At 41.7% G+C, this 23,590-nt stretch overlaps 1 protein-coding gene across 2 annotated transcripts in view; it reads left to right on the top strand.

Moving 5' to 3' along the window:
* The window catches only part of LOC126168524 (calcineurin-binding protein cabin-1-like), a 254,871-nt gene that overhangs the window by 99,535 nt on the left and 131,746 nt on the right, over positions 1–23,590 (top strand). For both annotated transcript variants that reach the window (XM_049920564.1, XM_049920563.1), the window contains 2 exons: positions 13,411–13,561; positions 15,834–15,972. In XM_049920564.1, coding sequence (XP_049776521.1) covers positions 13,411–13,561; positions 15,834–15,972 — 290 coding nt within the window. The remainder of the gene's footprint in view (positions 1–13,410; positions 13,562–15,833; positions 15,973–23,590) is intronic.

Genomic DNA, 23,590 nt, shown 5'->3' with positions numbered 1-23,590 from the left:
GACTTTCCATGGCACCAGAAATCCAGCACGGTAGCCAGCCCGTTGTGGTGGGGTCGTCATGTACCCTCTAGGTTGTAGCCCCCTGATAACACAGGGATCGTACTGCCGATACCTGAGCTGCACCCTCCTCACGTCGGCCAAGGAGTAGATGCCCGTCTCCTTGGGGCATCAGGACTCCCGGCAATGGTCATCCTGCCAGGTGGCCCTTGCTGCGGCTGGGTGGCGCCCGTGGGGAGAGCCCCTGGTCGGAGTGGGTGGTATCGGGGCGGACGTTTCGCAGATGAAACGTCACCACGTATCGGGTCGCTCTGCGGCCGAGTCTTTCAAAAGAAAAGTTACCGTTTCTAGTTCTGGTTCTCCTGCCCCTTCCCCCTTGGCCACTCCATGGGAGGAGGGACAGGCCCGCCGGCTTGGAGCGAAGTACTTCCCCCGCTATTTGGTCTGTTCTCGAACTGATGGGGGGACATTCGCCACCTCCAAGCCCATGTTCTTTGTTCAGCGCATTGAGGACATCTTCGGGGAAATCGAGGCTCTCAGCAAGATGCGTTCAGGGTCCGTTCTTATCAAGACCACGTCCGCCACACAGTCGGCGGCGCTCCAGGCGTGCGACCGCTTAGGGGACATCCCAGTCTCCATTGTCCCACATCTGGCACTCAATAGGACGCAGGGGGTTATTTTTCATCGTGACCTCCTGCTACAATCTGATGAGGAGCTCAGGGCCAACCTGGAGCGCCGAGGCGTGCATTTCGTCCGGCGAGTCCAGTGCGGCCCCAAAGACCGTCGCATCGACACTGGGGCCTTTATCCTCGCCTTCGAGGGGGACGTTCTCCCGGAGAAGGTAAAGGTAATGTGCTACCGGTGTGACGTGCGACCCTACGTTCCGCCTCCTATGCGCTGTTTTAGGTGTTTGCGCTTTGGGCACATGTCGTCACGGTGTGAGGCTGAGCCCCTCTGTGGCGATTGTGGACGTCCTCTTCGTGAGGAACATACATGCACCCCACCACCTCGGTGCGTTAATTGTCCTGGCGTCCACTCGCCTAGATCCTCAGACTGCCCCGCATATCAGAAGGAGAAGAAGATACAAGAAATCAAAACTTTGGATCGGCTGTCTTATTCTGAGGCCAGGAAGAAGTACGACCGCCTCCATCCCGTGCCATTGACCACTTCGTTTGCCTCAGTTGTGTCCACTCCTTCCGCGGTATCCTCACCCCTCTCCTGTCCCCCCTCCGCCTCCTCCGCCCATCAGGGGGCTCTGCCTCCGCCTCCCAAATCCCTCCCTTCCAAATCCTCCTCCCCCGTGGCCCCCACCCCCTCTGCCCCAGGGGCCACCCTTCCTCCTCCTTCCCCCACACGCCACCTGAGAAGCGATCCTCTTCTCAGGTGTCCATCGGGGAAACGTTCCGGACCCCGGCTTCCGAGGTCTGGCGTTCCAAAACGGACCCCGCGCATGAGGACCTTCTTCGGGTCCAGCCCACCATCCCTGTGCCTCCTCGGCCTTCCAAGAAGGTCTCAAAGAAGAAGTCTCTATCCCCCTCTCCACCCCGGCGCGTTTCGACTGACGCTCCATCCGTGAGTCGCCGCTCCCGGCCGTCCTCAGTTTCACCGGGATGCTCTGCTGCCAGGCGCTCAGCTGGCCTTTCGTCGGCAAATGATGCTGCCCCTCCTACACAACCAGGGACAGCGGCCGCAGCTGGCGACCAGTCGATGGAACCGAATCCGCCTCCCGTCGGTTGTAGCGTTGTTCCCTCGCAACCTGGCCCTCCGCGGCCGTCGAGGTGACCAGCTCTTCCCCCGTCTCGTTCCCCCAACTTTTTGACTAGCGATGGCGTTGTTTCATTGGAACATAAGAGGTATTCGATCTCATCGGGAGGAATTACAACTGCTCCTCCGCCTGCACTGTCCGCTCGTCCTTGGACTCCAGGAAACCAAGTTGCGCCCGACTGACCGTATTGCCTTTACCCACTATACCTCGGAGCGGTATGACCTCACCCCTGTGGACGGTGTCCCAGCTCATGGTGGGGTCATGTTGCTCCTTCGGGACGACGTTTATTACCATCCCATCCCATTGACCACCCCACTCCAAACAATAGCTGTCCGCATTACTCTTTCTGCTTTTACTTTTTCAGTTTGTACCATCTACACTCCACCGTCGTCTGCTGTTAGTCGGGCTGACATGATGCACCTGATCGTTCAGCTTCCCCCGCCGTTTTTATTGTTTGGCGACTTCAATGCCCATCATCCCCTTTGGGGCTCTCCTGCATCCTGTCCAAGAGGCTCACTCTTGGCAGATGTCTTCAACCATCTCAATCTTGTCTGCCTCAATACCGGCGCCCCGACTTTCCTCTCGGACTCCACTCATACCTACTCCCACTTGGACCTCTCGATATGTTCTACCACTCTTGCCCGTCGGTTCGAGTGGTATGTCCTTTCTGACACCTATTCGAGCGACCACTTCCCCTGTGTCGTTCGTCTCCTGCACCACACCCCATCCCCACGTCCTTCGAGCTGGAACATACTGAAAGCTGACTGGGGACTTTACTCATCCCTGGCGACCTTTCCGGACCACGATTTTCCCAGTTGTGACAGTCAGGTCGAATACCTCACGGCTGTTATCATCCATGCTGCCGAACGTTCCATTCCTCGTACTACTTCTTCACGTCGCGTTTCCGTCCCCTGGTGGAACGAGGCTTGTAGGGACGCTATCCGTGCTCGACGACGTGCTTTACGCACCTTTCGCCGCCATCCTACGTTGGCGAATTGTATTGAATACAAACGACTCCGAGCGCAATGCCGTAGAGTCATCAAAGACAGCAAAAAAGCTTGTTGGGCCTCTTTCACCGGCTCCTTTAACAGTTTTACTCCCTCTTCCGTCGTTTGGGGTAGCCTGCGCCGGCTGTCGGGCATTAAGGCCCACTCCTCGGTACCTGGCCTGACCTCAGGTAATGCGGTCCTTGTTGATCCGGTGGCTGTCTCCAACGCCTTTGGCCGCTTTTTCGAGGAGGTTTCAAGCTCCGCCCATTACCATCCTGCCTTCCTTCCCAGGAAAGAGGCAGAAGAGGCTCGGCGACCTTCCTTCCACTCGCTGAATCTGGAAACCTATAATGCCCCCTTTACTATGCGGGGACTCGAACGTGCGCTTGCACTGTCCCGGTCCTCTGCTCCGGGGCCGGATGACATTCACGTTCAGATGCTGGCACACCTTTCTCCGGCAGGCAAAAGCTTCCTTCTCCATACCTACAATCGCGTCTGGACCGAAGGTCAAGTCCCCATGCGTTGGCGTGACGCCGTTGTTGTTCCTATACCCAAACCCGGGAAGGATAGACACCTTCCTTCTAGTTACCACCCCATTTCTCTTACAAGCTGTGTCTGTAAGGTGATGGAGCGCATGGTTAATGCTCGGTTAGTCTGGATTCTTGAATCTCGACGGCTACTTACTAATGTCCAATGCGGCTTTCGTCGCCGCCGCTCCGCTGTTGACCACCTCGTGACCTTGTCGACATTCATCATGAACTACTTTTTGCGAAGGCGCCAAACGGTAGCCGTGTTCTTCGACTTGGAGACGGCTTATGACACCTGTTGGAGAGGAGGTATCCTCCGCACTATGCACAGGTGGGGCCTACGCTGTCGCCTGCCCCTTTTTATTGATTCCTTTTTAACGGATCGAAAGTTTAGGGTATGTGTGGGCTCTGTATTGTCCGACGTCTTCCTCCAGGAGAACGGAGTGCCTCAGGGCTCCGTCTTGAGCATAGCCCTTTTTGCCATCGCGATCAATCCAATTATGGATTGCATTCCACCTAATGTCTCAGGCTCTCTCTTTGTCGATGACTTCGCGATCTACTGCAGTGCCCAGAGAACATGCCTCCTGGAGCGCTGCCTTCAGCGTTGTCTAGACAGCCTCTACTCATGGAGCGTGGCAAATGGCTTCCGGTTCTCTGAAGAAAAGACGGTTTGTATCAACTTTTGGCCATATAAAGCGTTCCTTCCGCCATCCTTACATCTCGGTCCCGTTGTTCTCCCATTCGTGGACACAACTAAGTTTCTAGGGCTCACGTTGGACAGGAAACTGTGTTGGTCTCCACATGTCTCTTATTTGGCAGCCCGTTGTACACGTTCCCTTAATGTCCTCAGAGTTCTTAGCGGTTCATCTTGGGGAGCAGATCGCACTGTCCTGCTTCGCTTGTATCGGTCCATAGTCCGATCGAAGCTGGATTATGGGAGCTTCGTCTACTCGTCCGCTCGGCTGTCCCTCTTACGCCGGCTCAACTCCATCCACCATCGGGGGATACGTCTTGCGACCGGAGCCTTCTACACTAGTCCTGTCGAGAGTCTTTATGCTGAAGCTGCAGAGTTACCGTTGACCTACCGGCGCGACGTACTGCTGTGTCGGTATGCCTGCCGGCTGTCGTCTATGCCCGACCACCCCTCTTACAAGTCCTTCTTCGCCGATTCTCTCGACCGTCAGTACGGGTTGTATGTGTCTGCCCTGCTGACCCCCGGAGTCCGCTTCCGTCGCCTGCTTCGACAATTGGATTTTGCCCTCCCTACCACCTTCAGAGAGGGTGAGAGCCCGACACCACCTTGGCTCCAGGCTCCGGTTCATATTTATCTCGACCTCAGCTCACTCCCGAAGGATGGTACTCCGGCTGCAATGTATTGCTCACGGTTTGCCGAACTTCGTGCTCGACTTGCCGGTCACACCTTTATTTACACCGATGGCTCCAAAACTGACGATGGTGTCGGCTGTGCCTTTGTCGTCGGGGCCGCCACATTTAAATACCGGCTCCTCGACCTATGTTCCAGCTTTACGGCCGAGCTTTTTGCTCTCCATCAGGCCGTTCAGTATGCCCGCCGCCACCACCATTCATCATATGTACTCTGCTCTGACTCACTCAGTGCTCTTCAGAGCCTTGGAGCTCCCTATCCGGTCCATCCCTTGATTCAACGGATACAGCAGTCCCTCCATTCTTTCGCTGATAACGGTGGTTCTGTCAGCTTTCTGTGGGTTCCCGGACATGTGGGAGTGCCTGGGAATGAGGCTGCGGATGCTGCAGCCAAGGCTGCAGTCCTCCTGCCTCGGCCAGCCTCCCATTGTGTCCCGTCATCCGACGTTCGTGGGGATGTCTGTAAGAGGCTTGTGTCGTTGTGGTGGGATGCTGGGTCATCCCTCCAAGGAAACAAGCTCCGGGCAGTAAAACCGCTACCAACTGCTTGGACAACATCCTCCCGACCATCTCGGCGCGAGGAGGTCCTTCTGACCAGGTTGCGGATTGGGCATTGCCGGTTTAGCCACCGCTACCTGCTCTCCGGTGACTCAGCCCCGCAGTGCCCTTGTGGTCAGGCATTAACAGTGCGCCATGTTTTATTGTCGTGTCCCCGTTTTAGTCAATTTCATGTTGTCCTGTCCCTGCCATCTACTTTACCGGATGTTTTAGCTGATGACGCTCGAGCAGCTGCTCGTATTCTGCGTTTTATAACTTTAACTGGCTTGTCCAAAGACATTTAATCTTTTTACTTATTTTGTCTGCATCTTTGTCGGGTCCTTCTGGTGTCCCCTCCATCCCCTTGAGTTTTACCAGATTCCATGTGCTCTAACAACAGTGACTGGGCGCTAATGACCTCAGCAGTTGAGCGCCCTTAAACCCAACGGAAAAAAAAAAAAAATTTCAGCATTAGGCCATTGTCGTGCAGTACTGAAAAAGCTAAGAAATATAATAAATATAAATTGCATGAACATGCCATGTACATAGTAGCATATTCCAAGAATGGCAAAAATAACATATCACTTATATTTTACTTCCAACACCTGTGGAACTTAAAAAACTTATAAAACAAGGGTTATAAGTACCCCCAACATTTTCTATTATGTTGGATCTTTTTTATACATGATAACAAAGGAGAATCATGTGCATTCCACACATTTTATCTTTTATTTTATTTTTTGTGTGTGTCCTGTCTTGTGTAATATATTTCAGCAGTTCCTCATAATATTGTATAATTACTTTTTAGACCTTTCTTGGTAACATTCTAAGCACTATAGAATTGTATGATTACATATGCATGCTTTTCTTTTGCATAATTATATTGCATTTCACATTTGAGGTTTTGGAAAAGAGAAAGAGAGAGAGAGAGAGAGAGAGAGAGGACATATCCTGTGTTTACTAGGGAGGATGCTGTAAAAGACAATTGTTCTTTCATCACGAGCAATGTATACGAATGCAAATTGATGTGAAAGATCAGTGTTGCAATGCTTGTATGGGCACCCAAGCCACTGTAAGTCCATTATGACAGATAATATACACATTTCGAAGCCACTCTGTTATAAAAAAATCTTCCTGGCCAATCCTTTTGTACTGTATGACTGTATCATTACAAGGGACCGGAAGATGTAGTATCTAATTTTGGCTAAATTCGCATCTATTTTTTTGCAAAATTCCTGCTTATTTTTGTTGAAATTTGCATCTACTTTCTTTGTCTGTAGATGAATAGACGAAAAAATTTAAAAGGCTGTCACATTACATGAGTGAAGATGAACAAATTATTGGTTCTTTGAAATTACCTGTTAAAAAAAGTGCTCATTGGGAACTTTTTGACTGGAATGTTTGCTTTTGGAAAAACTTTTCAACACCTATTTCTTCCTAAATGCCTTTTGTTTTCTTCGTTTGGCTGTATTCAAGCATTCAAAAATGATTGTTCTGTTGAAAAGCAGCAGCCTTTTCCCACCAGTTAAGTGAATGTGTCCGTGATATAAGATGTTTCTGGATATTATTTGTCTTTTCCCACCCAATATGAAGATTTAAAAAATCTGCAGAGTACTAATTCCAACCTTTTGTGGCATTCATAGTGCTACCACCTATGCTTGACAACACTAGAGATAGAACTGATGAGGCACTTAGAGTAGAAGTAGAACTGAATGTACAATAAGTAGACTTTAATGTTGGGGAAATTTCAGCACCATCGAAAAAAGTTACAGATTTTGTTTTCCAGTTGCCATAGTGCAGACAGTGGGTGCTGTAGGCTTTTGTTACAGATGGCTGTGAGTGTAAACAGATTAGAATTTTGACTACCATAGGTGGAGGAGCAGTGTGGGGAAATAAACCCCGCCTCCATTTTGTTGGGCAGAAGCCTACAGCAGAACTGACACATTGTCACAGGGATCGTCTATCTCTTCTGGTGTTGTAACAGTCATAATCGAAATCCGTGATGGACCAGAATTAGTTGCCTCACTTATTTCAAAATAAGAAAAGAAAATAGCGAGCAGCATGCAACACAAAACATTTGGTAACGGTTATGTGCAATTGCTTGTTGAAGTAAACAGAGTATTGTTAATAACGTAGTTCAGGCTCCACCTTTGGTGGGGTTTGATGCAACTGCAGTTCAAAACATCCATCACCTAATTTGCCACATTAAAACTGCCCACAATATCCTATCTTTTGGGCTTTTGTTAACAAACAAAACATACATGTTTCTGTCTTACAAAATGCTAGCTCCCATGGCTGAGTGCTACGTTGCATTACACCATGTATATCTTAAACAGACCATTCAACTGTCCACAGTTGGCATGGCACCGGATCACTGATCGCATTGATACATCATTACGTTAGTACACTCTAATTCTGCAAGTAGTTTCTTGCGCACATTATCTTTCCAAATTGGGTTTCACCAGATGATGTACAATGCCAGTAACTGCTCACATTTTCAATGTTGTATACAGAAAATAAAGCTATTTCAAACTATCCCTGATAAATAACTCATCTGGGTGCAATTCACTATGGAACAGTCTCTATTAAGTAATCTCGCGTTTCTGCATTTTGAGGCAGAATTTGCATCTATTTTTTTTCTGGTCCCTAATTATTATATAGAAAGATGTATTTTTTCCAGCAAATGTAAAATGACGTGATACTATGCCTACAGTTGTTCTTGCTGGAATGTGCTGTTTCTGAAAATAGCAGAGAAAAGATTACTTACAAATATATTTTCGCCAACTGCCTCAGTTCACATACAAAAAGGGTGTATGAACATCAGTTTATTGTAATTTGTGTCTCCCTCGATAGCTGAGTCATCAGCGTGGCGGAATGCCATGCCAAGAGGCCCAGGTTTGATTCTCGAATGGGTTGGAGATTTTTCTCTGCTCAGAAACTGGGTGTTGTGTTGTCTTCATCACCATCTCATCTCCATCGACACACAACACGCCAAAGTGGCATCAACTCAAAAGACTTGCACTAGGCGACCTGTCTGCCCTATGGGAGGCCCTAGCCACATGAAATTTTTTGCAGAGCAGATTAGCTTCGTAGATAAGTTGTTTGACCATATTAAGGTAACACTCCCATAGCATGAGACAGAGGTTCTTAGAACAAAGCACGAATGTTGGTCAACAGATGGCACTACATTTAATGTTAAATGCTAATTTTAGTTGCTACTTGTGACTTCTAGTTGCAACTTGTCATTGACATAACAGCCAAACTCTATAGTATGAAACACATTTCTTAGAAAGAAGGAAGAACTTCAGCAACAGATGGCACGTGGCATTGAATGTTAAATGTTACTCTTAGCTGCTACCTGAAACTTCTAGTTATGACTGAAATTGCTGGCAAATACAGGAAAGTTGTTGTTGTGAATACTGTGACTTCTCAATCACTGTGATTTGTAACAGATACACAATCTCTTGCCCACCTCTATATGCAGTACTGGAATTCCACCTCCTTGAGGGCAGTACTGACCAGCAAATGTATCTCCTAATTTTACAGTTTTTGCATGAGATATTTTTTTTATTTTTTTAAATGAATATAAAATAAATTGGTGATTCTTTATTGATGATTCTGTAGGTGCTCAAGTGACTAGCAACACTCCCCGCTTTCTCGCTCCACATTTTCAGAAACTAAAATAGAGACTGTATGTGTGTTCATGATCCTTTGAAACTCTTACAGTAAGATATTTCTCTGTTGAACCCAATATAAAATGAGCATGAAAGAGTTGACAGGATAATGAAAGCTGGACACGGTCTACTGAGAGGAAAGAAAACAGTGTCTGGCTAGTGAGAAGTAAGAAAAAGTATCAGTTGTTAGAAATAACTGTGTACAATAAAGACTGAGAAGAAATATTGTTAACGAACATGCTAAGAGAAATTGATTGATATAGAATAAGCAGAGTATAACTTGCAGGTGGAGAAAATTACAGTTTATTTTAATTTTGAGGTCTTACACTTTTCAATCGTTCGCTCGCTTTCTTTCTGCCATGCCTCATCTTGATTTCTCTGCCTGTCTTGCTTTTCTCTTTCCCGTTAAATGTTGACCTTGAATTTTGCCACTGCCCCATTTTTTAACCATTTTTCTCTCTCCAAATGTGTCATTACTTTTGTTCTTCGGCTGCATAGCGAACCAATTATTATTATTATTATTATTATTATTATTATTATCTTTTTGACTTTTTTTTCTCAGACTTAAGTCTGGTTAAAAATGGAACGTGACGCGGACCTCGGTCAAGCGTGACTTCCTTGTAACTGTATGGTATATGTTATATTGCATTTAGGAACTTTCGGGTAATTGAACATGTATCAATAATTACAGATTTTTGTAGTTGTATATATATGTTTGGATGTAGCTGTATTGCATTGATGTACTGGTGAATATTGTGAGGTATGACTCCTGTAGTTGATAGTATAATTGGGATAATGTCGACTTTATCCTGATGCCACATGTCCTTGACTTCCTCAGCCAGTTGGATGTATTTTTCAATTTTTTCTCCTGTTTTCTTCTGTATATTTGTTGTGTTGGGTATGGATATTTCAATTAGTTGTGTTAATTTCTTCTTTTTATTGGTGAGTATGATGTCAGGTTTGTTATGTGGTGTTGTTTTATCTGTTATAATCGTTCTGTTCCAGTATAATTTGTATTCATCATTCTCCAGTACATTTTGTGGTGCATACTTGTATGTGGGAACGTGTTGTTTTATTAGTTTATGTTGTATGGCAAGTTGTTGATGTATTATTTTTGCTACATTGTCATGTCTTCTGGTGTATTCTGTATTTGCTAGTATTGTACATCCACTTGTTATGTGATCTACTGTTTCTATTTGTTGTTTGCAAAGTCTGCATTTATCTGTTGTGGTATTGGGATCTTTAATAATATGCTTGCTGTAATATCTGGTGTTTATTGTTTGATCCTGTATTGCGATCATGAATCCTTCCATCCCACTGTATATATTGCCGTTTCTTAGCCATGTGTTGGATGCGTCTTGATCTATGTGTGGCTGTGTTAGATGATACGGGTGCTTGCCGTGTAGTGTTTTCTTTTTCCAATTTACTTTCTTTGTATCTGTTGATGTTATGTGATCTAAAGGGTTGTAGAAGTGGTTATGAAATTGCAATGGTGTAGCTGATGTATTTATATGAGTGATTGCTTTGTGTATTTTGCTAGTTTCTGCTCGTTCTAGAAAGAATTTTCTTAAATTGTCTACCTGTCCATAATGTAGGTTTTTTATATCTATAAATCCCCTTCCACCTTCCTTTCTGCTTAATGTGAATCTTTCTGTTGCTGAATGTATGTGATGTATTCTATATTTGTGGCATTGTGATCATGTAAGTGTATTGAGTGCTTCTAGGTCTGTGTCACTCCATTTCACTACTCCAAATGAGTAGGTCAATACTGGTATAGCATAAGTATTTATAGTTTTTGTCTTGTTTCTTGCTGTCAATTCTGTTTTCAGTATTTTTGTTAGTCTTTGTTTATATTTTTCTTTTAGTTCTTCTTTAATATTTGTATTATCTATTCCTATTTTTTGTCTGTATCCTAGGTATTGATAGGCATCTGTTTTTTCCATCGCTTCTATGCAGTCGCTGTGGTTATCCAATATGTAATCTTCTTGTTTAGTGTGTTTGCCCTTGACTATGCTATTTTTCTTACATTTGTCTGTTCCAAAAGCCATATTTATATCATTGCTGAATACTTCTGTTATCTTTAGTAATTGGTTGAGTTGTTGATTTGTTGCTGCCAGTAGTTTTAGATAATCCATGTATAGCAAATGTGTGATTTTGTGTGGGTATGTTCCAGTAATATTGTATCCATAATTTGTATTATTTAGCATGTTGGATAGTGGGTTCAGAGCAAGACAGAACCAGAAAGGACTTAATGAGTCTCCTTGGTATATTCCACGCTTAATCTGTATTGGCTGTGATGTGATGTTATCTGAATTTGTTTGGATATTAAGTGTGGTTTTCCAATTTTTCATTACTGTGTTTAGAAACTGTATCAATTTAGGATCTACTTTGTATATTTCCAAAATCTGTAGTAACCATGAGTGGGGTACACTATCAAAGGCTTTTTGGTAATCAATGTATGCATAGTGTAGGGACCTTTGTTTAGTTTTAGCTTGATATGTCACCTCTGTATCTATTATCAGTTGCTCTTTACATCCTCGTGCTCCTTTGCAGCAGCCTTTTTGTTCTTCATTTATAATTTTGTTCTGTGTTGTATGTGTCATTAATTTCTGTGTGATGACTGAAGTTAATATTTTGTATATTGTTGGTAGGCATGTTATGGGGCGATATTTAGCTGGGTTTGCTGTGTCTGCTTGATCTTTAGGTTTCAGATAGGTTATTCCATGTGCAAGTGTATCAGGGAATGTGTATGGGTCTGCAATGTAACTGTTAAATAATTTAGTTAGATGTGAATGTGTTGAGGTGAACTTCTTTAGCCAGTAATTTGCTATTTTATCATTTCCAGGGGCTTTCCAATTGTGTGTAGAATTAATTGCTCGGGTGACTTCATGTTGAAAAATTATCACTTCAGGCATTTGTGGTATCATCTTGTATGTGTCTGTCTCTGCTTGTATCCACCGTGCATGCCTGTTATGTTGTACCGGGTTTGACCATATGCTGCTCCAGAAGTGTTCCATGTCTGTTATGTTTGGTGGATTGTCTATTTTAATGTGTGTGTTATCCATTGTTTGGTAAAATCTCTTTTGGTTTGTGTTGAATGTTTGGTTTTGTTTCCTTCTATTTTCACTTTTTTTGTATCTTCTAAGTCGTTTGGCCAATGCTTGCAATTTCTGCTTTTTTTCATCTAATTGCTCTATTGCTTCTTGTTGTGAGATTTTACCTAACCTTTTTCGTTTTTTGTCTGATATTTAATTTCTTATAAATTGTGTTAACTGTCCGATGTCTTTTCTCAGTTTTTCTATTCTGATCTGTAACCTGTGTTGCCATGCTGGTTTTGTGGGTTTCTTCTGTGTGTTGGTTTGTTCTGATCTCTGCCTAGTGTGTATATATTTAGTGTAGTGAGTGCTCCTATATAAACCAGTAGTTGTAACTCTTCCATAGTTGTGTTTTCATTTATTTTGTTGTGTATGATTGTGTTGATAGTTTTTATTATTGTTTCGACTTGTGGGTTATTTGGCGGTCTATGCAAGAATGGTCTAATATCTGTATTTGTGTCTTTGTATTCTATATATGTCAGCTGAAATTTCTCTTCTATATCTAACACGTGTCTCTCTTCGTGTTCTATTTGTGCTTGTTCTGGTGGCTGTCTTAAGATTTCGTTTTCCTCTGATTGTTTAATTGATGCGTGTTGGTCTTTGTTTGTTTGCTCTGGGATGTTTGAGTCCATTACTGTGTTTTCTTCCTCTTCTGATTGCACATTATTTTGTTCCAGTATTTGTTGTACTTGTTGTTTGATGTTTTCTAATTCTGACTGGGGTATCCTGTTATTTTTTATTATTACACGGATCTGATCAGCTAGTCATTGTTCTGTTAAAAATTTTAATTCCGGGTATCTGGTAATAAATGTTGTGTATACTTGTGATCTGTATCCAGTTGTGTTGGTTCCTAGGTTTGTTGCTTGGTAATAACAGAACATGAGGTGTCGATTAACTTCATCTGACCATCTCATCCTCTGTCTTTGTTTTCCTTCTAGGGTGGTTGCAGGAAGCATATCCTGCAAAACACTTCTATTCGGATTTAAATCCTTTTCCAGTTGGCTAGCAGTGTCGTTACCATTGTGGGCGGGCATAGGGTTCAAGCGTCGTCCCCGACCATGACGGCACTTGTCCGAGGCTTCTTTAGTTCTGTCCTGAACCAAGTAATCACACTAAAAGGGGGGTTAGCCCTATTAGTGGTTTGTTCTTTTCGTCGCCTTTTACGACTGGCAGAACATACCGGAGGCCTATTCTTCTCCCGGGCCTCCACGGGGATTATTATTATTATTATTATTATTATTATTATTATTATTATTATTATTATTATTATTATTGTGGTAATGACTGATGCTGTTCAATATCTGCCGGTAATGTGGGTGATGATTTGTTTTCTTGCACTGGCCCACTTTTTCTATATATTGATTAGATCCATAAACCAGGAAAACGGGTTAGTCTTTTATTTATTTTGTTGATACTGTAGTAACAATTATTTCAAATTTTCAGGAATGTTTCTACTGGGGTGAAGCATGCTGCAATGAAGCATTTCAGAAATACCTTGGCTCAGAAGACAAGGAGCAACAAAAATGGGCCACAACCATAGAGAAGCTACTTGCTGGTTTGGAATCCTGTGTGACCAAGGCTGGACTCTCTGTTGGTTGGTAGTTAATTGTTACGCTTATGAATTTTGCTTTCTGTTCTGTTTCTTAGTACTGTTAGCTGGAAATTTCCAGTCATTGTATTTTTGCCTTTTCATGTCCAGCAAAATGACTGCATATTGCTGAGTCACTTACTGGAAAGGAAAATCATAGTCAAATCTACAGGAACAGATACTGAATGTTCAGCATATGCTTTGAAAATGAACATTTTTCTTTAGAAAAAATATGGGTAAGGAGAGGATTGGGACGAATGGGGGAGAATGTTACGGAGGCTGTTGCCAGGAGAAAGTGTTTGTGAAACAATTTATGAGTGAGCTTTGTCTTGTTAGAGTGATGATTAAATGTGTTTTGCATTGACCTGCAGACAGAATGGCTAACATTCTTTAGATACCGTGCTGTTCTGTGGGGCTGCCCTAAGACTCAACACTTTTTAACATTTGTGTAAGTGACATCATACACAGTGTAAACAAAAAACTGCCACAGGTGTAAAATTAATCAAAAATAAAGTTTCAAACATATGATTATAAGTAGATGATGTTATATAGAACGAGAAAATAAAGCTGAACTGCAACATTCCATATACCATCTTAATGGTCTGTGAGTGTGGCATATTACGCAAGAAAAATAAAAATAATGGCATACTGGGGAAAAGAGCCACTAAGATCCAAAATAGTCATTAACAACAAAAATACAGAATAAACCTCCACCTTTAGTTACTTAATATGTGATATTAGCAAAAATAAAGATAGCCACTGTAAAAAAAAAATCAAGGCAATATGTGGGGCCAGACTGGAATTATGTATGGATGTGAGAGCTGGGTGCCAACACAAAACAACGTCTAGATTGCAGAGCTTTGAACTGCTAAGAACAACAAAAGGATGTGAAAGTGAACCAAAGTTCTCAAATAAAACTACAAGAGACGTATTGAAAATAGAATCAGTGAACACATGAATGAAAGAACACAGAAACAGATAGGGGCCACATGTAATGAAAATTGAGGATATCCGATACCCCAAGGCAGTTGTGTGTTATGCACAAAGAAAAAAAAAAGAAAGACGGAGAAGGTGATTGAAGTGCGTGCTCTGAAGGTGACCTAAACCACAAACTGAAGAAGAAGAAGAAGAAGATTGTGATGATGTGGTGGTGATATGATGATACTACTGCTACTACTACTACTACTACTACTGCTACTACTGCTGCTGCTGCTGCTTGATGATGATGATGATGATGATGATTCTACTACTACTGCTGCTGCTGATGATGATGATTGTCTTGTAGTGTTATCTTCTGTGGCAGTGCAGCCAAGGTCAAAGAAGCATTTATTGTACTGAATGACAGTGTGACAATTTGTGTAAAGATGATAACCAAATACCTTGTAGAAGCTTCATCAGGGACATTGAGATTCTTACACTCACATACCTACACATTTACTCTCTAATAGTATATATGATTAATAATAATAATAGAGTTAATTTAGGACAAGCTATAAAATTCACAATCACAATACAAGAATTAAAAATAAGTTACTTGTGGACTATGTACCCTTGTTGAGGCTTTGGAATGGAGTTTTACATTCAGTGCAAAAGTCTCCCAAGTGGTTGCCAGTAACACCAGTCAGTAAACTGGAAAAGAACTAGATATTCAGACAAAGTAAAAGAGAGAGTTCCTTATTATCGTTCTTCCTATAATTTAATAGAAAATATGGACTGGAGGGGGGGGGGGGGGTGTAAATTTTGATTGTATCATACAGCTTATTAACTTTGGCAGTGTGTATACTGCTGATAGTATTCTCTGAAATCAGAAATGCTTAGTTAATACTTAATATGAATCAAGAGATAAAAACGTAAAAACAATAGAGTATTGTAGGAAGAAGAACAATGCCTTTTTTCACAATCAGAACTTTTGTTATATGAGAATAATTTCCATAATTATCAGCGTGAATGTTTAGTGCCAGTCATAATTGTTCCTAGTCTTTATTAAAGAAGTACCATGCAGTACTGCCTGCTGCTATTAATTTGACTTGTTCCTTGTCCCTGATGGTCCTTGTTTTTATGTGATCTAGTAACAAGAGATTGGATTAAATCTTGTACATACTAGTAAAGTTAGTTAAGAGTGCTGTATTTATCTGCTTATTTTATGTCATGATCTCGTAACAAGATTGTATATTTTATTCTTTATACATATGGTTTGTGTGTGTGTGTGTGTGTGTGTGTGTGTGTGTGTGTGTGTCCTTTTTTACTACAGTTTTACATTTTATCCAATGTTTTAAAGTTGACAGCCCCAGGTTACCAAGATTAGTACAAAATTTGATGCACATGTTGTGCCACCAATTGGAAGCACCTGAAACTGCTGTAGAAATGCCTATTGAGACTGTGACACCATGGATTTTGTTGCAGCAGATAATTCAATGGTAAGTATAATGTAGCAAGTATTTTAAAAACTACATATTGAACAGGTAATAGAGGGAAAAAAACAATTAAAATTCAGGTAAGAACACATAAATATTCTATAAATCATTAATTGAAGACAAATTGAAAACTTAAGTAGGGGAGATGGTAAAAAAGGTAATTTTATTATTATTGTAAGGGAAGTCCTTGGTGGAATATAAATAATGGAGGAAGTATAGATAACAGCTTAAAGTTGCTTTGAGTCATTGATAAGCACAGAAACAACCCCCCCACCACCACCACCCAATTGCAGCTCATTACTGTGGTCTCGCAGAAAAGATCTCTGCTCTCGTTGAATAAACCATACACTCTATTACCAACAGTCTAGCATCCAACATCATTGAGTGAAACCATTTCACAGAATTGTATTTGCTTTGGGATTACAGCCTTGTTGAATTGTTTTAAATAACGTAATGTTCACCATAGACTATATTATTTGATAGTTTTCACACATTGCAATTTTGACAGTAGATTATTGTCAAGTGGTAAGCTTAAAGTGTGATAGTCTTCATTTCTCCATTCCCTAAAGTTTAGCACCTAAGGGTATATTTGTATGTGCTGCCAGAGGTTTTGGCACTAGACACCTCTGTAAATCATAATTGTGGTCCTTGGAAATGATGTAAATTCATTGAACCTAATTACCACCTGTTTTTGATCAGTGTGGTGTACATTATGGACAATTGCGGGAACCATGAATCTAGTTTCAAGAAACTTAATCCCTTCTTTTACATACCGATAAAGTTAATTAGGGATGTTGTTTTATAAGCTTGTTTTGTGTGATGATCTCATATTAAGATTATATATTTTATCCTTTATGCTGATGATGTATGTGACAAATGCTGAAGTGAGCCATATAAGCTCAAAATTTTACTCAGTTTACTTAAGTTGATACCTACTGTTGTTCAACATGTGAATAAGTTTTGTTATTCCTCAATCCAGATTGTTATGTACCTAATATGAAACAGTCGCTAGACTGTCTAACTTCAGTGTATATACTGGTATTGAGTGTGGCTTACACTTGACAGTGACCTAAGATAAAAATTCTAATCATGGAAATTGTGTTGTGATACTTTCTCGCCACTGTTGATGCCACCCCCATATACTCTAGTCCTCCACCCCCATGGCCTCCCCACCTGAGGCTTGCCACTGTCAAACATTACCTCTAGCAGTGTCCTACTGTTAACTGTACAGCAAGAAATATTATGTAAGATATAGAAAAAGTGCTGGCAACAGTCAGAGCAAAATGCCTCGGACCTTTGGAGGTGACAGAGTCCCACCTCTAACTGACAAACCAGGGACTCCTAAGATACGACTTGGCAAACAAATGGTAATGAGATGGGGAGCTATTAATATCAATGGGGGCTACTCTGGGAAGAAGGTAGAGCTGGCAGAGGCTGCAAGTAAGATGGGGCTGGACGTTTTAGCTGTTGGTGACATTCGGGTAAGGGGTGAGAAAGAAGAGGAAGTGGGAGAATACAAGGTCTACCTGTCAGGAGTCAAAGCAGGAATAGCACAATGGGGTGTAGGGCTTCACATCAGGAAAGAAATGGAACCCAGCGTAGTTGCAATAAGGTATGTAAACGAACGACTGATGTGGATAGATTTGACAGTGTCTAGCAGGAAAATTAGGATTGTGTCAGTATATTCGCATTGTGAAGGGACAGATCAAGATAAGATGGATAGTTTTTATGAGGCACTCAGTGATGTAGTTGTTAGAGTAAAGGACAAGGACAGTGTTCTGCTCATGGGTGATTTTAACGCCAGGATTGGAAATCGAACAGAAGGGTATGAAAAGGTTATGGGTAAATTTGCAGAGGATATGGAGGCCAACAGGAACGGGAAACAACTCTTGGATTTCTGTGCCAGTGTGGGCTTAGTAATCACAAACTCCTTTTTTAAACATAAGAACATTCACCGGTATACTTGGGAAGGCAGGGGAACCAGATCTGTCATTGACTATATAATAACAGATCAGGAATTCAGGAAGGCTGTGAGGGAGACACGTGTATTCAGGGGATTCTTTGATGACACTGATCATTATTTAATCTGCAGTGAAATTGGGATTGTGAGGCCGAAAGTGCAGGAGGTCAGGTCCATATGTAGGAGGATAAGAGTGGAGAAACTTCAGGATAAGGAAATCAGGCACAAGTACATAACAGCGATCTCAGAAATGTACCAGTTAGTTGAATGTAGTCAATTACAGTCATTGGAAAAGCAATGGACAAGGTACAGGTACACAGTACTAGAAGTGGCTAAAGAATGTCTTGGAACAGTAGTGTGTAAAAGTAGGATGAAGCAAACAGCTTGGTGGAATGATACAGTCAAGGCAGCCTGTAAAAGAAAAAAGAAGGCGTATCAAAAATGGCTACATACCAGAACCCAGGTAGACAGAGAAAGTTATGTTGAAGAAACAAAGCCAAACAGATAATTGCAGCATCCAAGAAGAAATCGTGGGAAGACTTTGGAAACAGGTTGGAGACTATGGGTCAAGCTGCTGGAAAACCATTCTGGAGTGTAATTAGCAGTCTTCGAAAGGGAGGTAAGAAGGAAATGACAAGTATTTTGGACAGGTCAGGAAAACTGCTGGTGAATCCTGTGGATGCCTTGGGCAGATGGAGGGAATATTTTGAAGAGTTGCTCAATGTAGGTGAAAATGCGATCAGTAATGTTTCAGATTTCGAGGTAGAATGGGATAGGAATGATGATGGAAATAGGATCACATTTGAGGAAGTGGAAAAAATGGTCAATAGATTGCAGTGCAATAAAGCGGCTGGGGTGGATGAAATTAAGTCGGAACTCATCAAATACAGTGGAATGTCAGGTCTTAAATGGCTACACAGGATAATTGAAATGACCTGGGAGTTGGGACAGGTTCCATCAGACTGGACAAAAGCAGTAATCACACCAATCTTTAAACATGGAAACAGAAAAGATTGTAACAACTACAGAGGTATCTCTTTAATCAGTGTTGTGGGTAAAATCTTCTCAGGTATTGTTGAAAGGAAAGTGCGAGTATTAGTTGAGGACCAATTGGATGAAAATCAGTGTGGGTTTAGGCCTCTTAGAGGTTGTCAGGACCAGATCTTTAGCTTACGGCAAATAATGGAGAAGTGTTATGAGTGCAACAGGGAATTGTATCTATGCTTTATAGATCGAGAAAAGGCATATGACCGAGTTCCTAGGAGGAAGTTATTGTCTGTTCTACAAGATATGGAATAGGAGGCAAACTTTTGCAAGCAATTAAAGGTCTTTACATGGATAGTCAGGCAGCAGTTAGAGTTGATGGTAAATTGAGTTCATGGGTCAGAGTAGTTTCAGGGGTAAGACAAGGCTGTAACCTGTCTCCACTGTTGTTCATATTATTTATGGATCATATGTTGAAAACAATAGACTGGCTGGGTGAGATTAAGATATGTGAACATAAAATAAGCAGTCTTGCATATACGGATGACTTAGTTGTGATGGCAGATTCAATTGAAAGTTTGCAAAGTAATATTTCAGAGCTAGATCAGAAATGTAAGGACTATGGTATGAAGATTAGCATCTCCAAAACGAAAGTAATGTCAGTGGGGAAGAAATATAAACGGATTGAGTGTCAAATAGGAGGAACAAAGTTAGAACAGGTGCACGGTTTCAAGTACTTAGGATGCATATTCTCACAGGATGGCAACATAGTGAAAGAACTGGAAGCGAGGTGTAGCAAAGCTAATGCAGTGAGTGCTCAGCTACGATCTACTCTCTTCTGCAAGAAGGAAGTCAGTACCAAGATTAAGTTATCTGTGCACCGTTCAATCTTTCGACCAACTTTGTTGTTTGGGAGCGAAAGCTGAGTGGATTCAGGTTACCTTATCAACAAGGTTGAGGTTACGGATATGAAAGTAGCTAGGATGATTGCAGGTACTAGTAGATGGGAACAATGGCAGGAGGGTGTCCACAATGAGGAAATCAAAGAAAAACTGGGAATGAACTCTATAGATGTAGCAGTCAGGGCGAACAGGCTTAGATGGTGGGGTCATGTTACACGCATGGGAGAAGCAAGGTTACCCAAGAGACTCATGGGTTCAGCAGTAGAGGGAAGGAGGAGTCGGGGCAGACCGAGGAGAAGGTACCTGTATTCGGTTAAGAATGATTTTGAAGTAATAGGTTTAACATCAGAAGAGGCACCAATGTTAGCACTGAATAGGGGATCATGGAGGAACTGTATAAGGGGGGCTATGCTCCAGACTGAACGCTGAAAGGCATAATCAGTCTTAAATGATGATGATAGAAAAAGTAGCTATTTCTTTACAACAAATGAACTTCTGAATGGTTGTGCCCACACTAAGAATGTTCACTTGGAATGACTGAACATCTTTTTCATTGCACAATCACATGGAGTATACAGGGTGTAAATTTTAAGTTGACAAACAAGAATAATTCAAAAAATAAGCTTCACACAAAAAATGTGTAGAATCCAAGGTTGATTATTTTCAAGGGGGGGACTGCTGGTGCTAAAATTAGCCCACCGCCCCAGCCCCCTTTGGGTGGGGTGGGAGGCAGATTTCAAATTTCAAATGGGAACCCCTATTTTTTATTGCAGAATCAGATTCTACATAAAAAGATACATACATTTTGTCTTAAACATTTGTTTTGATTCTTGGTAGTTGGTGCTGTAATTCAAGAAAATCCATGTTATCATTTTTGCGTGGAAAACGGTTACGGATAAATAAAAAATACTTATTTAGTTCGTAAATTTTGATTCACTAAAACTAAAACTCTCCCTCTCTCACCATACAGTGGGGTTTGAGAGAGAGTAATTAGAGTTTTACAAATGTTGACCCAAATATTAATTTTTTCCGTAGAGTCCGATAAGTTTTGTTTGTTTCGCGGTCATGAAGCCACACAACTTTTAATTATAAAACAAGTCATCTGACTAGCTAACTAACTAACCAACTAACCAACCAAACATCCAACTTACTAATGAGCGAACTCATTAACTCACAGAGTAAACAAAGTAAAAGACTAACTGAGGAAAAGATTAACCCACTCACTAACTAGAAATGAACGTATTCCTGTTCAAGATTTGGTGGTCCTGAACAGGAACAATTGGTTTCATTTTATTGTTGATTATTTGCAAATACTTGCAAGTAAATGAATTTCAGGGTGCTTGTTTCCAGCGAGTCCCCCGCCTCTTGGCCTGCTTGTTGTCCGTAAATCCCTTGCATCTCACAGTTTTATGAAATCAAATGTTCAAAATGATGACCTCCAACTTTGATGCATTTATTGACTCATGCTGTAAATCCCTGCACATATCTTGATAACATGTCTGGTGTAATTGCAGCGCAAGCATCTCTTATTCTTTGCATCATGTTTTCACTAGTGGTAGGCGTTTCTTGATAAACAATATCTTTTAGATAACCCCATAAGAAAAAATCTGGCAAGGTAAAGTCAGGTGATCTGGCTGGCCAATTCAGAGGACCTGCCCTGCCGATCCAGCGACCATGAGAAAGTCGATCTATGTAGTACATCGCGTGCTGCTAATGAATAATGTGCTGGATAACCATCATGTTGAAACCACATCTTTAGTCGAAGTTCGATGCTCAGGTCTTCAAGTAGATCTGGCAGTTCATTTTCAAGTAGGTTCAGATATTTGTTGCCATTCAAATTACCGTTGATAAAATATGGACCTGTCAGTTTATCGTCAATTATACCACACAAAACATTAACTGACCAAGGTCACTGATGGTTGACTTCTCGAACCGAGTGTGGGTTCTGTTCGCTCCAGTCATGCATGTTATGGGGATTAACTTCGCTGTGGTTTGTGAATGTTGCCTTATTGGAGAAAAGTACTCTGACAGAAAAGTTCTGGTTTGTTTGCATCCACTGAACTGCCCAGTGACGAAAATTAGATGGTTTTGGAAGTCACCACCTTGTAGTTCCGGATGCATGGGTACGTGGTATGGATGAAATTTATGGAGCTTCAGGATTTTCCAAACACTCATGTGTGAAATTCCTGATTGCCTTGATATTTCTCTTGTGCTATCAAGTGGATTATGAGCCACAGCAGCTAGGACTGCCACTTGATTGTTTCCTCCACAAACAGTAGCTGCACAGTTTCTTTTTTTCCTGGTTCACACTACCTTCCGCAGAAAATTTTATAATAACTCAAACGAAAGAGGACTGTGATCATACTTGGCCAGGAAAATGCTGTGCATAAAGCGTGACTGCATTGTCAAAATTTCTCCCACTTTCTCCATAAATGTACACCATCTCAGTTTTGTCTTCCACAGAAAGTTAATTCATAATAACATATGCCACCTATTAATCTCAAGAGAGATAAGATAAGGGGCATCGAGAAAGGCAGGGTTAGAATTTCTATGAGCGAGAAGTGGCTCGTTCAGCGTAGTTTCGCATAGCAATACTAACTCCGCGTCAGATGTGACTGGTACCGAGCAAAAGCCGCGAACACAGTCACACCTGGTAATCAAACATAATTCGCTCAAAAGACAATCATTATAAATGATTTATTGCTGTCTGAATACTCAGATGGGTATAAGATATAGTGTTTTTATTACATTAATACTTATAATTTCTAAACCCAGGTCTTGTTACAAGAAAGGTTGAATTTCTCGTCCCTGCACTGCGTCACTCTGAAACTTTATGCTGCTCATCAGCGAGGGCTGGATAAGAGCATCGATTATCGATCATGGCGGAGTGGGATATCGATTATCGTACATAATTCTAAAAATGTAAACGACGTAACAGCCATGATATCCCGAAATAAAATAAAGGTGTGAACAATGTGATTTAAGTCAATAAATTTATGAATGTCATTTTCTATGTTTTTACACCTGAAACTAAAAGACTCAAATAAGCAAGCACCCCAGTTATGAGACTTCTTGACAAACAAGAGTGATTACTCCGAATCTAATAAAAAATTAGGTTCGTGAGTCAGTTAGGTTTTTAGTTAATGAGTTCACTTGTTAGTTAATTGGATGTTTTGTTAATTAGTTAGCTAGTCAGATGCTTTGTTTGATAATTAAAAGTTGTGTGACCTTATGACCACAAAACAAACAAAATTTATTGGAATCTGTGGAAAAAATTAATATTTGGGTCAACATTTGTAAAACTCTAATTCCTCTCTCTCAAACCCCACCCTATGGGGAGAGAGAGGGAGTTTTAGTTTAATCAAATCAAAATTTACAAACTAAATAAGTATTTTTTTATTTATCCATAACCATTTTCCACGCAAAAGTGAGAACATGGATTTTCTTGAATTACAGTGCCAACTACCAAGGATCAAAACAAATGTTTATGACATAATGTACGTAGTTTTTTATGTAGAATCTGATTCTGCAATAAAAAATGGGGGTTCCCATTTGAAATTTTAAAGTTGCCTCCCATCCCACCCCCAGGAGGCTGGGGTGGCGGGCTAATTTTAGCACATTTTTTCATGTGAAGCTTATTTTTCAAGTTATTCTTGTTTGTCAACTTAAAATTTACACCCTGTATGTCTCATAATGAGGTCATCACTGCACCACATTGTATCTCTGAAGGAGAAAGGCAGAGTGTGTCGAGGAATCAGTGTACATAAAACATAGA

This window comes from Schistocerca cancellata, chromosome 1 (assembly GCF_023864275.1).
Source record: "Schistocerca cancellata isolate TAMUIC-IGC-003103 chromosome 1, iqSchCanc2.1, whole genome shotgun sequence".
Classification (NCBI taxonomy): Eukaryota; Metazoa; Arthropoda; class Insecta; order Orthoptera; family Acrididae; genus Schistocerca; species Schistocerca cancellata.
This window is presented reverse-complemented; position numbering and strand designations above follow the sequence as displayed.